Consider the following 17,063-nt stretch of genomic DNA (forward strand, 5'->3'; position numbering starts at 1 on the left):
GAAAGATATTAAGATTTGTCTCTACATTTTGCCCTCAGTTTTACATGCAGATCCTCTGAGATGCATTGAAGTGGAGTGGCTGTTGGTAATTTATGGATTTTAAAGCTCTATTTTAATAGGGGTTGGGGCGACTTGTCGCAGTTGTCTAAAATGATTAACTAGTACCTGGCTAGTCAAGTACCTCCTTTTTTTTCTCTCTCTGCATAGCTATGGAAAAACTGACAGGGTAACCTTTCAGAAATTGTTCGATTGAGGAGAAATCAAGCAAGAGCCAACACAGGCCAATAGTGGGACAAATGATATAAATTTTACAGCAAAATTGTACAAATTAGGCATGATTCCCAAGATGGTACTTAATAAATTTGGTCAGTTAGCCTCTTGAAAACCAAAGATGGCCACCAAAATGACCTACTGAAAAATAGCTTTTTGCATCGAAATGCTCCTATCACAATGGATCATTTTTACAGCATCAGTGGAATTTCATGGCTGCCAAATCAACCCTAAAATTACCCCCCCCACCCCCCCCCCACCACAAAAATGTTAGAGTTGTGATCTTGCTCTCAAATTGTAGATTTTCAGACATGCCAGAGTTAATTTTCAAATTATTTCACAAACTAATGTGTTGCCTGTGGGGATCCATAGGCTCTAGAGACATTTTTCAAGGGTGGTAATAAATTATGCGATGAGTTGGAATGATGTGAGAATCCAGAATGTTTTTAGAACCTTAGACCTCAACAATTTTTAGAAGAGGATATGTAATTTTTGATTTTAATTTACCATCTTAATGTATTTATAAATTGTTTAGGTTATCATATACACACTTTTATTTTATTATTACTTCTACTTTGTCATTTGATTTTTAAATGGACCACAATGGAAATAAATGTTCTCACTTTCTTGTGTCATCCATGTATTTTTAACATATTTACAATTATATGCACTTACACTCACGCTTTTAATATAAAGATTATTTACTGCCTCCTGCTGAAAAGGTGTGTGAGTCCAAAATGTAACTAGCAATGTTGGTTAATATTTGTAGCTTCTCCAAAACCATTAGTCCTATCAGTGTTCCAGTTTGGCGCCATTCATCCTTGACCCAAAATACATATGCCAAACAGCAAATGTGAGCTGTGCTGTCAAAGTTGCACGCACAGCTGCTGTAAGCAGGTGGTTTTAATTTGACAAACGATGACTGAAGACATTAAAACCACTACACCTTTCACTCATGGTACAAACATGAAACTTAAGTCACTCATGGTAATACCAACATGAGACATATCTAAACTGATAAAACCAGTTGAACTACAAAAACACAAATCAATAACATGAACACTGTTTGACTAACATCAACCACAATAACATTTAAAGCCTCAAAACCCCGAACTCCCATGGTGTATTGCAGCACAGCATCCGTTGTTTCGCTAAAATTGCTAATTTCTCCAAAAATGTTTGTCCTATTAACTTTCTGTTTTTGCATCGTTCATCCTTGAACCAAAATACATAACCATACTAAACAGCAAATGTCAACTCTCGCCATTTTGGAAAATGGCAGCCATCTTGAATTTTGAAGTGCCTAATTGACCAGATGTGCTGAGTAATGAAAATCCCCCATGCCAAATTTTGATGCTTGTACCCCAATGATCTGCTCCCCTACAATATCCATCAGCAACCAGCACTCTTCACTTAAGGGTTTTACCATACCGTCTTTATTTATAAAGCACCTTAAAACAGCCAGCTCTCACACAAGGTGCTGTACACTACAAACATAATACAAGTTAAAACACAGTAAAATAAAAGAACCGCTAAAATGCTATTTAAAAAAATTATTAAACTAAGCCTCATTGGTGTCAAAAGCAAGAGGTTTTTTTTTTTTAAACAAATTTTAAAAATGACCAATGAGGATGCCTCCCTACAACCCCGAGGCAAGCAGTTCCATAGTTTGGGAGCAACCACAAAAAAGCCCTAGCAGGAGCAGCTGGTCAGCCGACTTGAGAAACCGATTAGGTACATAAGGCTGAAGAAGCCCAGAGAGGTGCAATGGAGCTAGACCTTGGAAGGGACTTAAAAACAACATAAGAATTTTTAAAATGAACCGGCAACTGGGACAGCAGTCATATGCTCCCTCCTCCGAGCTCCTGTCGAAAGCTGCACTCCAGCATTCTTGACCAACTGCAGACGGGAGAGAAGTGCCTGATTTACTCCCACATAGAGCGAATTGTAGCAATCGAGATGAGATGACACAAAAGCATGAATAGCCAGCTGAAAATGTTGCCTGGAAAGAAAAGGTTTCACTGTTGCCAAACGCCTCAAATGATAAAAACCAGATTTCATCGCTGCTGTAGTTTGACTGTCCAATTTAAGATCACAATCCAATTGATAGAGGACTCAGTGCTAGGTCCAAAAGCCACCGCCTCTGTTTTCTTTTCATTAAAACTTGAAAAATTCAAGACAAGCCAGGCTTTAATATCCTCTAAACATGCCAGGAGCAGTTACAATGACTGACCATCCCTCTGAGTCACAGGCAAATACATCTGGCAATAATTGCATAGCAGTTGAATAAAATCCCATGTCTTCAAAAAAATAGTCCCCAGAGGCAATATATACTCAACAAAAATATAAACGCAACACTTTTGGTTTTGCTCCCATTTTGTATGAGATGAACTCAAAGATCTAAAACTTTTTCCACATATACAATATCACCATTTCTCTCGAATATTGTTCACAAACCAGTCTAAATCTGTGATAGTGAGCACTTCTCCTTTGCTGAGATAATCCATCCCACCTCACAGGTGTGCCATATCAAGATGCTGATTAGACGCCATGATTAGTGCACAGGTGTGCCTTAGACTGCCCACAATAAAAGGCCACTCTGAAAGGTGCAGTTTTATCACACAGCACAATGCCACAGATGTCGCAAGATTTGAGGGAGCGTGCAATTGGCATGCTGACAGCAGGAATGTCAACCAGAGCTGTTGCTCGTGTATTGAATGTTCATTTCTCTACCATAAGCCGTCTCCAAAGGCGTTTCAGAGAATTTGGCAGTACATCCAACCAGCCTCACAACCGCAGACCACATGTAACCACACCAGCCCAGGACCTCCACATCCAGCATGTTCACCTCCAAGATCGTCTGAGACCAGCCACTCGGACAGCTGCTGAAACAATCGGTTTGCATAACCAAAGAATTTCTGCACAAACTGTCAGAAACCATCTCAGGGAAGCTCATCTGCATGCTCGTCGTCCTCATTGGGGTTTCGACCTGACTCCAGTTCGTCGTTGTAACCGACTTGAGTGGGCAAATGCTCACATTCGCTGGTGTTTGGCACGTTGGAGAGGTGTTCTCTTCACGGATGATGCGAAGGAGATGTGTTGCACTGCATGAGGCAAATGGTGGTCACGCCAGATACTGACTGGTATCCCCCCCCAATAAAACAAAACTGCACCTTTCAGAGTGGCCTTTTATTGTGGACAGTCTAAGGCACACCTGTGCACTAATCATGGTGTCTAATCAGCATCTTGGTATGACACACCTGTGAGGTGGGATGGATTATCTCAGCAAAGGAGAAGTGCTCACTATCACAGATTTAGAATGGTTTATGAACAATATTTGAGGGAAATGGTGATATTGTGTATGTGGAAAAAGTTTTAGATCTTTGAGTTCATCTCATACAAAATGGGAGCAAAACCAAAAGTGTTGCGTTTATATTTTTGTTGAGTATAGAAAGAATAACAAAGGCTCCAAGCTAGAGCCCTGTGGAACACCACATGACAAAGGGATTTCAGAAGATTCAAAGTCAGATATTGACAGAAAATGTTCTGTCAGATAGCACCGGAACCACTCAAGCACAGTACCACCAATGCCCCCAAGTGATGTAGTTGAGATAATAAAATACCGTGGTCAGCCATATTGAAAGCAGCCATTAAATCGAGCAAAACCAAGATAAGACTTCCCAGTGTCACATGCAAGAAAAATGTCATTAAAAACCTTAACTAACGTTTTGAATAAATATGTTGTATCTACTCATACCACAAATATTGTTTTCGTGTAATTCACTGTTTGTCATGTTTTCAACATGTAGTTCTACAGTTACCCCCACCACTATGCAGTGCAGCCAGTGAGCTAAATGTCTGTGTGGGCTTACGACATACTGACCCCAAGAAAGCCTATTGATTTTGAAGCCAAGTGTTCATTCACTGGAGCATACTTTGTGAAAATGTTGTACACAGTAGCAGCTTTTTTTTTTTAAACTCTAATCTTCACTTGGTATGTGTATTAGGTATATTTACACCAAGAAGCCTATAGACCTTGGAGTCAAAGGTCAAAATCACTGAACTGTACTGCAGAAAGCCGTCACTTGTCACTGGTAAACTTTCAACGTTTGGCCAAGGCACCATAGGTTAGTATACAAATGAATGTTTGAGTTCAACGGTACGAATATTTCATGAGGTGAAAGCTGGAACATACCATTCAACTCGGCGAATAAAATATTTGTTCCATTGAAAGAATGTAAAAACATTCATTGTTTCATATACCGGCTAAAATAGATCCTTGTCAATTGATATTAATTTATAAACAGAAAAGGGACTTACATTTTGCTGCTAAAGTCCAACACGAACTTTAAATAGGAGCCCAAATTGTGGAGTGTAGTCGGGTGATGCCATGCACTGACTTTGTACTTCCATTAAAAAAAAAAGACTTGTAGTTCCTCAGTCCAGCCAAAAATCATGTCAGCTTTTTCATCTGAACAGCTCTTCATGCATCCACACGGCTTACAGCAGAGTGGATTTTTGCATGTTACAAGACCTACCACTGTCAGTTAGCTCGATCAAATTGTCGTCCCGCTTGTGTGTTTGTCCCATGTGCGCACACACGCTCACACAACTGGGAAAGCGCTTGTACGTGCGTGTACTACCAAAAAAAAGACTGTACTTCCTCAGTGCAGTGAAAAAAGACCAGCTTTTCATTCTGTCCTGCGAAGAGCCTCCAGACAGCTTACAGCGCAGTGGATTTGTCTTGTGTGCGCATTTGCAATAGTACCAAACGTATGGAACCAAATTGCACTCTAAAGGCGATGCAACACAAATGGGACGAATAATCCATGTCACGTGACATACAAAGCACTAATCAAATTACAAGGATTCACTCAGCCGTTATATATAATGCAGACTGTGTTTGTAATTGTATCCAACTAGGCAACTGCTCTTCACTAGTCATCCCAACCCATGTTTTACTGCAAGTTTTGGATTAATGACCCGTTTGACCTTGTCATCTCTTTGAAGTAACATATCTGAGTAAATAGACAGTTTTTATGGTATGTTTCCTTCTGTCTGTTCCCCAGGCTCTTGGTGGAGTGCCGCTATCTGCCCAGTGATGTTCAGACTGTGAGCTATTTGGTTAAAACTCCAACACTGGGTGCTGCCATTCATACCCAGGGGGTGTTTGGAGTCCAGCTCAGGATTGCCAAAGGTAGATGGCCAGTGTCCCATTCAGATGAACTACCTGTTGAGATGAGCTCCTCCACACAAGTGCACATCGCTCTCTACCTCGGACTTGAACACCTTACCTGTCGAGTTGAGCTACCTCTCTTTACCACGCATCTCACCCATTGAGTTGAGCTACCCCACTGAAGAAAACCCACGTGTTTTGTCTTTACATAAAAATACAGTAATAAGTGTATTTTTAATTTTAAAAAAGCAAAGGTTTGCATGTACACAATGTCTTTAATTTTTATTGTATAGCTTTTCCTATGGGCCAATGCCAACTGAACTTATAATAAATTATCTGTTCACAATAAAGTCCAAAGACCATTGAGGTGCATATAAATAAGGATTATTGTAATGAATGATTTTCGCAGTCATTAAAAAAAGTATCCATGTTAAGAATACTTACGTTTTTAGAGTACATTTTACACATTACTACGATCGGATGAACAATTTATAAATTTATTTGCCTGTCAAAATAATCTGACTTTGTCAAGAGTCATATATTCAGTGAATGAAAGTGAAACCCCATAGGTAGCTCAATTCGACGGGGAGCTCATCTCGACACAACACCCGTTTTGCATATCAGGGAAATTGGTTGTGCACTCCAGGACACAGTTAAGACAGTTGAGAAAAATGGAAATAGTCTGAATTAATGACTGATTTTTTTTTTTTTAAACGGTCCAATAATAATCGTTTATCACCTGTAAGGGAACTAATACCTTTTTTTACTACACAAACTAACCAGTCTCTTCTAATGACTACATTATTAGATGCCCAGTACAGCAGTTACTACCCACAGTACCACCAGCCCCTGGAGATGCTGCTGGGGAAACCGCTCTACTTGGAAGTGCGGCTTCTCAACTCCCCAGATCCTAGTTGGGTGCTGCTGGTGCACTTCTGTGTGGCCTACCCCCGCTCTGGGAATGCTGTGTGGGTCATTCTTTACAACGGGTATGTTTGAAATATCTCCTAAACTTCTGCTTTAGTACTGTTAAGAACTTTGCAGAACCTTTTAATTTCTAAAAACCCAATCTTTAGAAGATGAGTGAGGTGAACTGAACATGACTGATGTAAATTAATTCATTTTTTAGGTTGTTGACTTTCTAATCTATTGGTGCTTCCCAGATGTCCCAACCTCTTGGATCCTGCCACAGACCAGAGTGTGCTGCCTGATCCTCCTCTGCCTGTTCCACAGGCACAGGTCCGCCGCTTCACCATCAAAACCTTCATGTTCCTTCCTGATGGGGAGGTCACAGACCCTAGCGAAGAGGTAAAGTAATATTATATTCGCACGCGCGTGTGTGTGTGTGTGTGTGTGGGGGGGGGGGGTGTAGGATGCAAACATCTAGAATCCACTGTTTGGTATTTGCACAGGCACAGCCAGTGTTGCCACAGTTACTCTGAAAAAGTAATCCAATTACTGATTATTCCTTGAAAAAGCAATTTAGTTACTTTACTGATTACTCAATTTTAAAAGTAACTAAGTTAGATTAGTAGTTACTTTCAGCAGCTGCCGACAACACCCCTACCTCAACATGAAAATAACCCGTTTTGCCAGTACTCACTGTAGTCACCTTTTCTTGACTTCAATGAACATAAATATTTGTTTTATAAAAAAAGAAAATGGATATCTTTCCTGACCTCATATTTCACTATCAACACTAACCGTAAAACTTACAATTTCTAACAAACATTGTTCATAAATGTAACTATTACATTTTTCTAACACTTAAATTTTTGAAACATTTTAGTTGTTGAAATTATTATTACTATAAGTAGTTTTAGTAATGGCATGAAAAATGTCTTCAAAAATGGACCTTTTAATCTAGGGGTGTTGTGGGGAGCCGCATCCCCCCACCCATGCCCCTTCCCGTGTGGGATCGCCCCTGACTTGCTGTTTGAGCAGAAGAATGGATAACGCTTATTTATGCAGAAAACGCAACCAGATTGACAGGTAAGAAACTTTTTCAGCGGTTTTTACTTCATGTTGCCCTCAGACATTAGGCACATTTGGGTGGAAAGTTGATATTTGTTGGTAACGCATCGCAGATCACATGTCTATAGCGAGGACACACAGAGCTTTAAATAAAAGAAAAAAACCTAACCATGTCTTTGTAAAGCCATAGCTCTGAGCGCTTTGAGAGACAACTGTTTTTAACTCGGAGCTGTTGCACAGAGGAGGAAAAGCTCACAGCTCACTGAAAGTGGGCATTTCAACCAAACGCTGACATCCTCCTGCCCACAAGCTGATTTTAATGCTGCGATCGACCCAATAATAATGCACAGTGACTTGGAGAAGTAACGTTAACCTGATTACTGATTTGGTGAGATTAACGCGTTAGATTACTCGTCTCTGAAAAGGCAGTCATACTAGAGTAACATGTTACCGGCATCACTGGGCACAACGTACATGTGTTCTGCATCACTGGTAATAATGTAATAATTTCAACACATTTTTCAGTCAATTGGAGGCCCTGCAAACTAGTGCAACATGGTTGGTGCCCCACGCAGGCTGTGTAGTCTGCTTATGCCGAACGGCGGCGCTGCTGATAAGGGTATAAGCATTCTGAAATCAACTCCTCTCACATTTTTAGGAGGAATTACATGAAACTTGATACAAGTCCTTATTATAGGTTGATATGCATGTTATGTCGTTTGAGTTGGGGCCCATTTTACCATAGTTATGGCTCTTCAGTAACAAATATAGTCAGTCTCATTTTTTTTGAATGAGTCTTGTGAAACTTTATAAAAGTCCTTGAAATGTTATCAGAATGTAGCAGTCACTTGTAACAGAGCAGAAATTTTGCCAGCGGGAGGTGAACAATAAACCCTCCATGTTTTTCCACAACTAGTTTCTTAGTCTGTACGACTGAAGTGTTCAGGTCAACGTGACTGTTCTTTTATAGCTGGAGTATTTACTGGCGTTTTTCAGTGAGTATCTTCCATTAACAGATGCCGCAGCCTCTGACAGTGTGAGAGCAGACAGACCTACATGGGGCCACCGTGATGCCACGCCTCTCAATTTAAATTCAATCTATTTTCATTTACAGTGCCAAATCACAACAAAGTTGCCTCAAGGTGCTTCACACAAGTAAGGTCTAACCTTACCAACCCCCAGAGCAAGTACACAGGCGACAGTGGTAAGGAAAAACTCCCTCTGAGGAAGAAACCTCAAGCAGACCAGACTCAAAGGAGCGACCCTCTGCTTGGGTCATGGTACTGACACAAATTACAAAACAATTCACAAAACGAATATACAAGAAATGTTGCCGGTGCACAGGACAGGAGGGTTTCCAGAACAGATACCACACCCATCTCTGGATGGAACTGCACTTCAGACAGAGAAAAAAAACAGAATCAAGCATCAAACAGAAAACAAATACAGTATAATTTGTCAGCATTAAGCAACAAGAAAAACAGAAGAAATACTAAGGTGATCGCCGGCCACTAGCCCTAAGCTTCACTAACAGACCCAGAATTTAGATAAAGTTGAGGCTGCAGCCCGCTCCGTTTCCTAATACAACCCCTGGCAAAAATTATGGAATCACCGGCCTCAGAGGATGTTCATTCAGTTGTTTAATTTTGTAGAAAAAAAGCAGATCACAGACATGACACAAAACTAAAGTCATTTCAAATGGCAACTTTCTGGCTTTAAGAAACACTATAAGAAATCAAGAAAAAAAGATTGTGGCAGTCAGTAATGGTTACTTTTTTAGACCAAGCAGAGGAAAAATTATGGAATCACTCAATTCTGAGGAAAAAATTATGGAATCACCCTGTAAATATTCATCCCCCAAATTAACATCAAATCAGATCTGCTCATTGACATTGACCCTATGCCATGACATTGACACTGTCTTTTTGCAAGGAATGTTTTTGCAGTTTTTGCTCTATGGCAAGATGCATTATCATCTTGAAAAATGATTTCATCATCCCCAAACATCCTTTCAATTGTCCAAAATATCAACATAAACTTGTGCATTTATTGATGATGTAATGACAGCCATCTCCCCAGTGCCTTTACCTGACATGCAGCCCCATATCATCAATGACTGTGGAAATTTACATGTTCTCTTCAGGCACTCATCTTTATAAATCTCATTGGAAAGGCACCAAACAAAAGTTCCAGCATCATCACCTTGCCCAATGCAGATTCGAGATTCATCACTGAATATGACTTTCATCCAGTCATCCACAGTCCACAATTGCTTTTCCTTAGCCCATTGTAACCTTGTTTTTTTCTGTTTAGGTGTTAATGATGCCTTTCGTTTAGCTTTTCTGTATGTAAATCCCATTTCCTTTAGGCGGTTTCTTACAGTTCGGTCACAGACGTTGACTCCAGTTTCCTCCCATTCGTTCCTCATTTGTTTTGTTGTACATTTTTCGATTTTTGAGACATATTGCTTTAAGTTTTCTGTCTTGACGCTTTGATGTCTTCCTTGGTCTACCAGTATGTTTGCCTTTAACAACCTTCCCATGTTGTTTGTATTTGGTCCAGAGTTTAGACACAGCTGACTGTGAACAACCAACATCTTTTGCAACATTGCGTGATGATTTACCCTCTTTTAAGAGTTTGATAATCCTCTCCTTTGTTTCAATTGACATCTCTCGTGTTGGAGCCATGATTCATGTCAGTCCACTTGGTGCAACAGCTCTCCAAGGTGTGTTCACTCCTTTTTAGATGCAGACTAATGAGCAGATCTGATATGATGCAGGTGTTAGTTTTGGGGATGAAAATTTACAGGGTGATTCCATAATTTTTTCCTCAGAATTGAGTGATTCCATATTTTTTTTTCCTCTGCTGGTCTAAAAAAGTAACCGTTACTGACTGCCACAATCTTTTTTTCTTGATTTCTTGTAGTGTTTCTTAAAGCCAGAAAGTTGCCATTTGAAATAACTTTAGTTTTGTGTCATGTATGTGATCTGCTTTTTTTCTACAAAATTAAACAACTGAATGAACATCCTCCGAGGCCGGTGATTCCATAATTTTTGCCAGGGGTTGTACAATTAATTAAGAGTAAAAAGCATAGTAACGCCAGTGTGCTAGCCATACGAAAGGGAAAATAAGTGCATCTTCTGTCTAGACTTGAAAGTCTCTACAGAATCTGACTGTTTTATTGATGCCGAAGCCTCCGCTCCTCTTTCCATGACAAAAACTCCTGTAACAGTGGAATGTGCCATTCATTTCCAAACTGGACGCTGTGTTTTATCCGGGACGTCATCTGACTAGCACAGGAATTGTGAAAAGACGTGAACATCAGCACTTTTTCGGCACATTGAGACAGACGTGCGGAGGAATTCCGCGCATCGTGGCGGTGCCGCATGGCGCAAAGCAACGCCGTGATGAAGCCTCACGGGACATGTTCTGGCACATCCACAATTTCTCGGATAATCACTCGATGGAAAAACCACCGACAGCTGTCTGAACGCCATCTCAAAGCCGTCCTGTGAGACCAAAACGGAGGTGTTCCTTTGTCTCGCTCCATCAGCAAATTGTTTGTGACGCGCGAAGCCTCCGCTCGGCTTTCCATGACAAAATCTCTTAAGTGAAATCTGCCGGAAAATGGCTGTCCAGCTCTTGTGATAACCAGAGAAAGTGCACACAACGGTCTCGGATCCACAGAGCCATCCGTTTAGAAATGATCCGGTGGTTTGTGGCTCTCGATGGCGGCATGGAGCGCGGCGCGCCGAGCATCCTTAAAGCTGTAATAACACTTGTTACTCTGTGAAGCCTGTAAAATTTTCACCGAAAGCCAGATAAATTTTTCGAATGGTTTCCAGCTGCCAGTCTCTAACAGTTTCTGAAAAAATTCTGATGGGGGAAAAAAAGCCCAAATCATTCCGCCATTTCCTGACAATGAAAATCCGCCGAGGGGGCTGGACCACTCCTCCTACAAGGCGTGCTCACAGGCGAATGACGCAACCGACAGGTGTGGAAAAACTCACGCATACGCACGAGGGTTCAAGCTTGTCTGACGCAATCACATGTGATTCAAATCCATATGGTTTTTGAAAAAAATGTCGGATACTTTTCTAATAGACCTCGTGTGTGGTCATCACTGCATTATTTTTTTAATTTTTTTTTCTCATTTCAAAATTTTCTACCCAGTCTCTGCTGGAGACAGGCCCATCTTGTCCTCGCTTCCTCTGCAGCCTTTGTAGTGTGCAGAATGTGGTTTTGCATTGTCTTGTTGAAAAATGCATGGACATCCATGGAAAAGGTCATTTTGAAGGCAGCATCTGATGCTGAAAATCTGTACTTTCTGGTGTGAATGATGCCATCAGAGAAGTGTAAATTACCTTTGCCAAAGTAACACACAGTCATGTATTATAAGCAGGCTTGGTATCTCTGAAAGTGAGCATTACATTACATTTCATCACCACAAAATAAAAAATAAACAAAATAAAATCAAACAGATCAATATAAATGTGTCGTGGTATTTTGTTCTTGTATTTCAACTCATATGGGTGAAAATCCTAAATTGTTTCAACACAATTTGGCAATATAAGATTCTGAATTCTTTGTTTGAAAACCAAATGTTCAAACAAAACTCAAAAGGGACTACATACATGATTTACTGTAAAAGTGGTTCTCTTTAACCTATCAGGCGCCACAGTCACAAGGATTAAACCTTTTAATAATAAAAAGGCGCTGAACAGAACTGCGAGTGCGCGTGCGCACGTGTCCAATCAAAACGCCGCTGATATGCGCTGTCCACAGCTCACGTGTGGAAATCCACAAAAGCTGCCGCGTGGATCTGATTTAAATCCACATAGAAAAAACACCACCTCAGCAAGAACATCGTCAAAACCTGTGTCTGGGTCTGAGTGAATTCCCAAATGTTTCATCCATGAGGCCAAACAGAACTTTATGCCAAAAGTTTGAACCAGCCAGCAGCAGCAGCGATGGAAGCGCGCCGAGGACAGCTGCCGCTCACCTTCACGCACCGTCACCACCGTGAGTAACGCGCACCGACGTGCGAACGACGCATGCTGCCAATTTTCAGTTCAATTTAATTCATCCTTCTTATTACACTTAAAATACACTTGTGTGTGGCAGGCCTCACACAAATTCCATTCTCTGATATAATGTAAATCTTGTTTGCATTGCAAATTTATTTGAACACCGATAGATATGTACTTCAAGGCGTGTCAGGTAGAGTATGCACATAGATGGCAGTGAGTTTTTACTTGTATGTGAAACAACTGAGATGTGCTGTGCACAGCTGAAAAGAGGCCTCCACATGAGCGCACTCCAACAGTGTCCTACTGGTTGGCTTAGAATGGTGTTGGCTGCTGTTGCATGCAACACGGTGTCCACTTTTAATGCTGCAAACAGAAAAACTAATGAAAGATATCAAGGAAAGCTCCCTTGCCTGGAGAATCGTTGGGCCATTGTGAGCTACCTGTAGGCTGAAAGGAGGCCAGCAGATTGCCCTGGCATATTGTATATTGCCGTATTTGGGGAGGTGATGATCTAATGGTTAAGCGTTGGGCTTCAGACCAGAGGATCCTCTGTTCAAAACCCAGCCAGACCAGAAAATTACTAGGGCCCCTTGGGCAAAGTCCTTAATCCCCTAGTTGCTCCCGATGTGTAGTGAGAATCTTGCATGGCAGCACTTGACATCTCTTTGTGAATGTGAGGCATAATTCTAAAATGCTTTAAGCTTCTAATGCAGATGGAAAAGCACTATATAAATGCAGTAAATTTTCCACATTGTTCTAATTGGAGATATTGTGTTGTCTGACTTGGAGTGGCTGCAGTGGCGTGCAACAAGGGATCCAAACTGAAAACCACACACAGGAAAGACTCGATTATCAAAAGTTCCCATACATGGAGATATGCCAGGTGTTGACACAGTGTGTGTGTGGTTGGGGGGGGTGCATGGGTGCCAGTTGAGGTGTACTGCTGTGGTAAAGAAACAGATTGTATTGAGTTTCAGTAGATGTCGTCATAATCCACTGCTAGGTCTTGCTGTACACACTATGGCTTTTAAATTGCCCACTGGAAATGGACATATTTTACTTGTATTTGTTTTAGGCACAGTGCATGTGGCTAATAAAAATGCACAGTCACGCGAACGAGGCACATTGTCAGGGACTGCTCATCTGTAAATGAGTGTTCGCTATGAGTGTATGGGCTGCTGAAGTCATTTTTGTTGTTAATTGTGGCCAAATCTGAATTGCCAGCAGCTGTTTAGTCACAGTGCATCTAATCATCCGTGACTCGTTTCCTTCTCAGATCTACTTCATGTGCTCGACTGAAATCTGCTCGCCACACGACGGTCCATGTGTGGAGGGATGCTTTGGCCGATGACTGTAAGTGAAGCATCACTCAGTGCTCAAAACGTGCAGTGAACTCTGGCTCACACTAAAATGCTCAGGAATGAGCATTGTAAGTGTTGTGAGATCAGCCCGAGCATTGGCTGCAGCTCCCTGTGACAGGACAATGATTTAGTAATGAGGAACGCTCTGAATTATTGATCAAGACTGATCAATTTCCTGTTTTTCAGCGCCAATGTGGAAGATGTTTGAAGTTGGCCGTGAGGAGGAGGCTGATCTGGTGAACTTCTCACTACAGCAGTAGTTGCCTTTAGAAAGTGCACCACGTTACACCCAGCGCTTGTTTTCAGACCCCACTCATTAATCCACCAATAAAAACTCTGAAAGGACAAGAGGGGCTGTGTTTCTGTTCTTTGATGTGCAGGAAGTGGCACTCCATTATTTATATGAAGCCCCCGTGTTTGTGGACTGACACGGAGCAGGACTCTGACCCGCTGGCTTATCTGTATGTAACTCTGCAAGTCTTGAGGTACTGGCCCAGGGGTCACATCTGGCTGCACAATTTCACAAGGTTGTAAAAGCTCCAAAATGTACCCTCTGCAGTTTAAAATTTAATATTTGTTTTAATTTCAGTGAAGTGACAAACTGCAGTTTATTTTGCAGCTGATAAATATGAAAAGATCAGTTGCATCAAGCTTGAACTGCCCCCCACCGCCTGACTGTGCACCATATTTAGGAACAATCCAAAAAGGCTTAATTTGTGGTTTGAGGAGTTAACTACATTTTAGTCATCTCTTGATCAGACTTAAATTCATTCCTTTTTGTCGCCATCAGTTGGGTAATGTGGTGTTTTTCTAGACCAGGGGCACCGGTCCTTGTTTCCTTGCTGTAACCACAGCTAATTATTTTGCCGAGCTGCTGTTTGGCTGAGCGCATCCAATGGGTAATTAGCAGTGGGTGTGGCAGTGGGAGTTAAAAACATGCAGTACAGGTGCCCTCCAGGACCAGAATTACTGACCCCGTTCATTGCAGATTGTCTGCAGGATATCTGAAAAGGACATGAATGGAGTTCTATTTAATTTGTGTGACGTGAGGGGGGGTCTTTGGTCAAGGAATGCATCGCAAAATTTTTGTGTGGTGCAGGATCAAAGGACCGGTTCTCCCTTTAATGTTTGAACCTTATTCCTTTGAGCTCGATTGCAGGATCAAAACAGTCACCATTCAGGTTCAATGAAAAATGAGTACTGTTTGTGAAAGATCAGTGATCATATCAAAGGTCAGGATGTGTCATTTGATCTTAAACAGGATTAGTATCAAGATGAGGAATAACCCCATTATAATGAAAATAGAACTGCAATACGTATCTTGAGGCCCATTGGTGCCAATGTTCTTGCTCTGATTCCACATTAAGTGTTTCAGTTGGTCTCCCCTGAGTGGGACATCAGTCCATCACAGGTTTCTTCCTCAGCTAAGGCCAGTTACACTCAAACAACACACGTGTCCGAACAGTAAAATGGATTAAAAGTCTGTACATTTATGGGCTACTTGATTTTGGTGTAGGTGTGCACTCTGTCCTGTTCTATTGGTTTTAATTTAATGGTTATATTTCATAGATTGCCACACCCTCTTTTGGTTGCTGTTGCATGTGATTAGGAAAGATCTATAGTTGGAGACGCCACATGCACGGGTGCTCCAAGACTTTCACTGTTCTGAATTCTTTGTGGTACATTTTGTACCATCCCTGCAAAAAGTTGCAGATCTGCAGTAACTACTGACCACAATATGCTCCAGACAAGCCAATGCACCCCCCCCCCCAAACACACCACAAAAGCTATGCTTGTTTTAAGAATTGTGACATGCGTCACAAGTCTAGAGCAGAATTTGTGCATGCACATATACAAGTAGAATTGTGTAGCCTAGTAAACACCTATTCACATCACAAATTCTGTTAGGCTAGGAATTGTGGGACTGTAATATGTTTTAAAAAAAAAAAACAAAAACCCTGGGTATATGTAGCTAAAATGCAGACTACAAAAAAAAAACTGCAATATGGTACCCTTGAAGTCTCTGTAAATGCAGGCAGGACAGCGGAGTCGGAGTGAATTCTGACCATTGTGTGTTGTCACGCCATCACTTGTCCATGAGCTATAAGACCGTTTTCACCTATCCTGTACCATTTAAGGAGACTGAGTGACAGACCTACATATATCTATATGGTGGCTGTCCCATGGTATCAGCTATAGCCAGATAGGGGTCAATATTTAAATATGCTCTAGTCTCTTCAAAAAAGTAAACCACATTTGTCTGATCATAAAGATTCAAAGAAGGTACAGTTCAGACTGACTGAATGTTAGTTGTTAGGTAAAAATGGGCAAAAAAAAAAAAAATTGGTGACAAGGTCCATTACAGTTTGTACAGGGGTCAAAAGTTGCTCTTTGTATGGGGGGGGAAAAGGCTAATTGGTTGTGCCAATTGGATTACTAAATGGAATAATTTTGACTGCTGAATGCTTGGTCTACAAACTAATGGTCAACAAGGCTGACAGCCATTGAATTACAGCTTGGGACTCCGACGAGGGCGGTCGCATCTCCTCAACTCTCCCTTATCTCTCTGCCTTTAACCTTCAAGTCCCTACTTCACCAGACTGTGAATTCCTCAAAACTATATTGGATTCTGGATTTATTGGACTACTGTTGGATTAACCATGCAATTGATCAGCTGGTCTCTGAACGCTATTGACGCCATTTTTTCTACAAGAAGGTCAGGACCGGGGGATCCTACCTGCCCAGATGGAACGTATCCTGCGGACTATGTCCTCGACTCCTGGGGGTCTTGGCGTGTTGCCTGCTTGGCGCCTTTCGAAGTTGAGGATGTCGAGGATTTATTCATTTTTGGTCTCATGGCAGCAGGGCTGGTACTTTTTGGCTTATGTGCTGCCCTGATCTACTGGAAAACTGGCAAGAAGGCAGCATCAAGAACCACGGGCCCTTGCTTGTCCGTCATGATTAACGAAGTTGGCAAGGCAGTGCATTCTGAGACTGCGCTGATTCTTGATGACACCTTGGAGTTGAAGCTGAAGGTTTCAGAGGCTGGTGAATATTCTTAATTCATAATTGGGATTTGGCTGTTCAAGTGGAACTGTTAAGTGTTTTTCACTGCTCAGCTACAACACTCCAGGCTTATCTAGCCTCAAGGACAAATTGCCCACTGTTTACCTCCAGAGTAATTTATTCAGGCCTTGGTGAGATTATTTGGCTCCATTCTTATCTCCACCCACAAAGACAAAAAACTGACAG

The 17,063-nt window shown here is 41.4% G+C and overlaps 1 protein-coding gene across 1 annotated transcript in view; it reads left to right on the forward strand.

Annotated features, from left to right (window-relative positions):
• LOC117526182 overlaps positions 1-14,117 on the forward strand; it is a 33,413-nt gene extending 19,296 nt beyond the window's left edge. The window contains exons 11-15 of the mRNA XM_034188222.1: positions 5,340-5,467; positions 6,255-6,435; positions 6,610-6,754; positions 13,727-13,803; positions 13,998-14,117. Of these exons, the coding sequence (XP_034044113.1) occupies positions 5,340-5,467; positions 6,255-6,435; positions 6,610-6,754; positions 13,727-13,801 (529 nt within the window). The 3' untranslated portion in view covers positions 13,802-13,803; positions 13,998-14,117. The remainder of the gene's footprint in view (positions 1-5,339; positions 5,468-6,254; positions 6,436-6,609; positions 6,755-13,726; positions 13,804-13,997) is intronic.
• The last annotated feature ends 2,946 nt before the right edge of the window (positions 14,118-17,063 follow it).

This window comes from Thalassophryne amazonica, chromosome 15 (genome assembly GCF_902500255.1).
Source record: "Thalassophryne amazonica chromosome 15, fThaAma1.1, whole genome shotgun sequence".
Taxonomy (NCBI): domain Eukaryota; kingdom Metazoa; phylum Chordata; class Actinopteri; order Batrachoidiformes; family Batrachoididae; genus Thalassophryne; species Thalassophryne amazonica.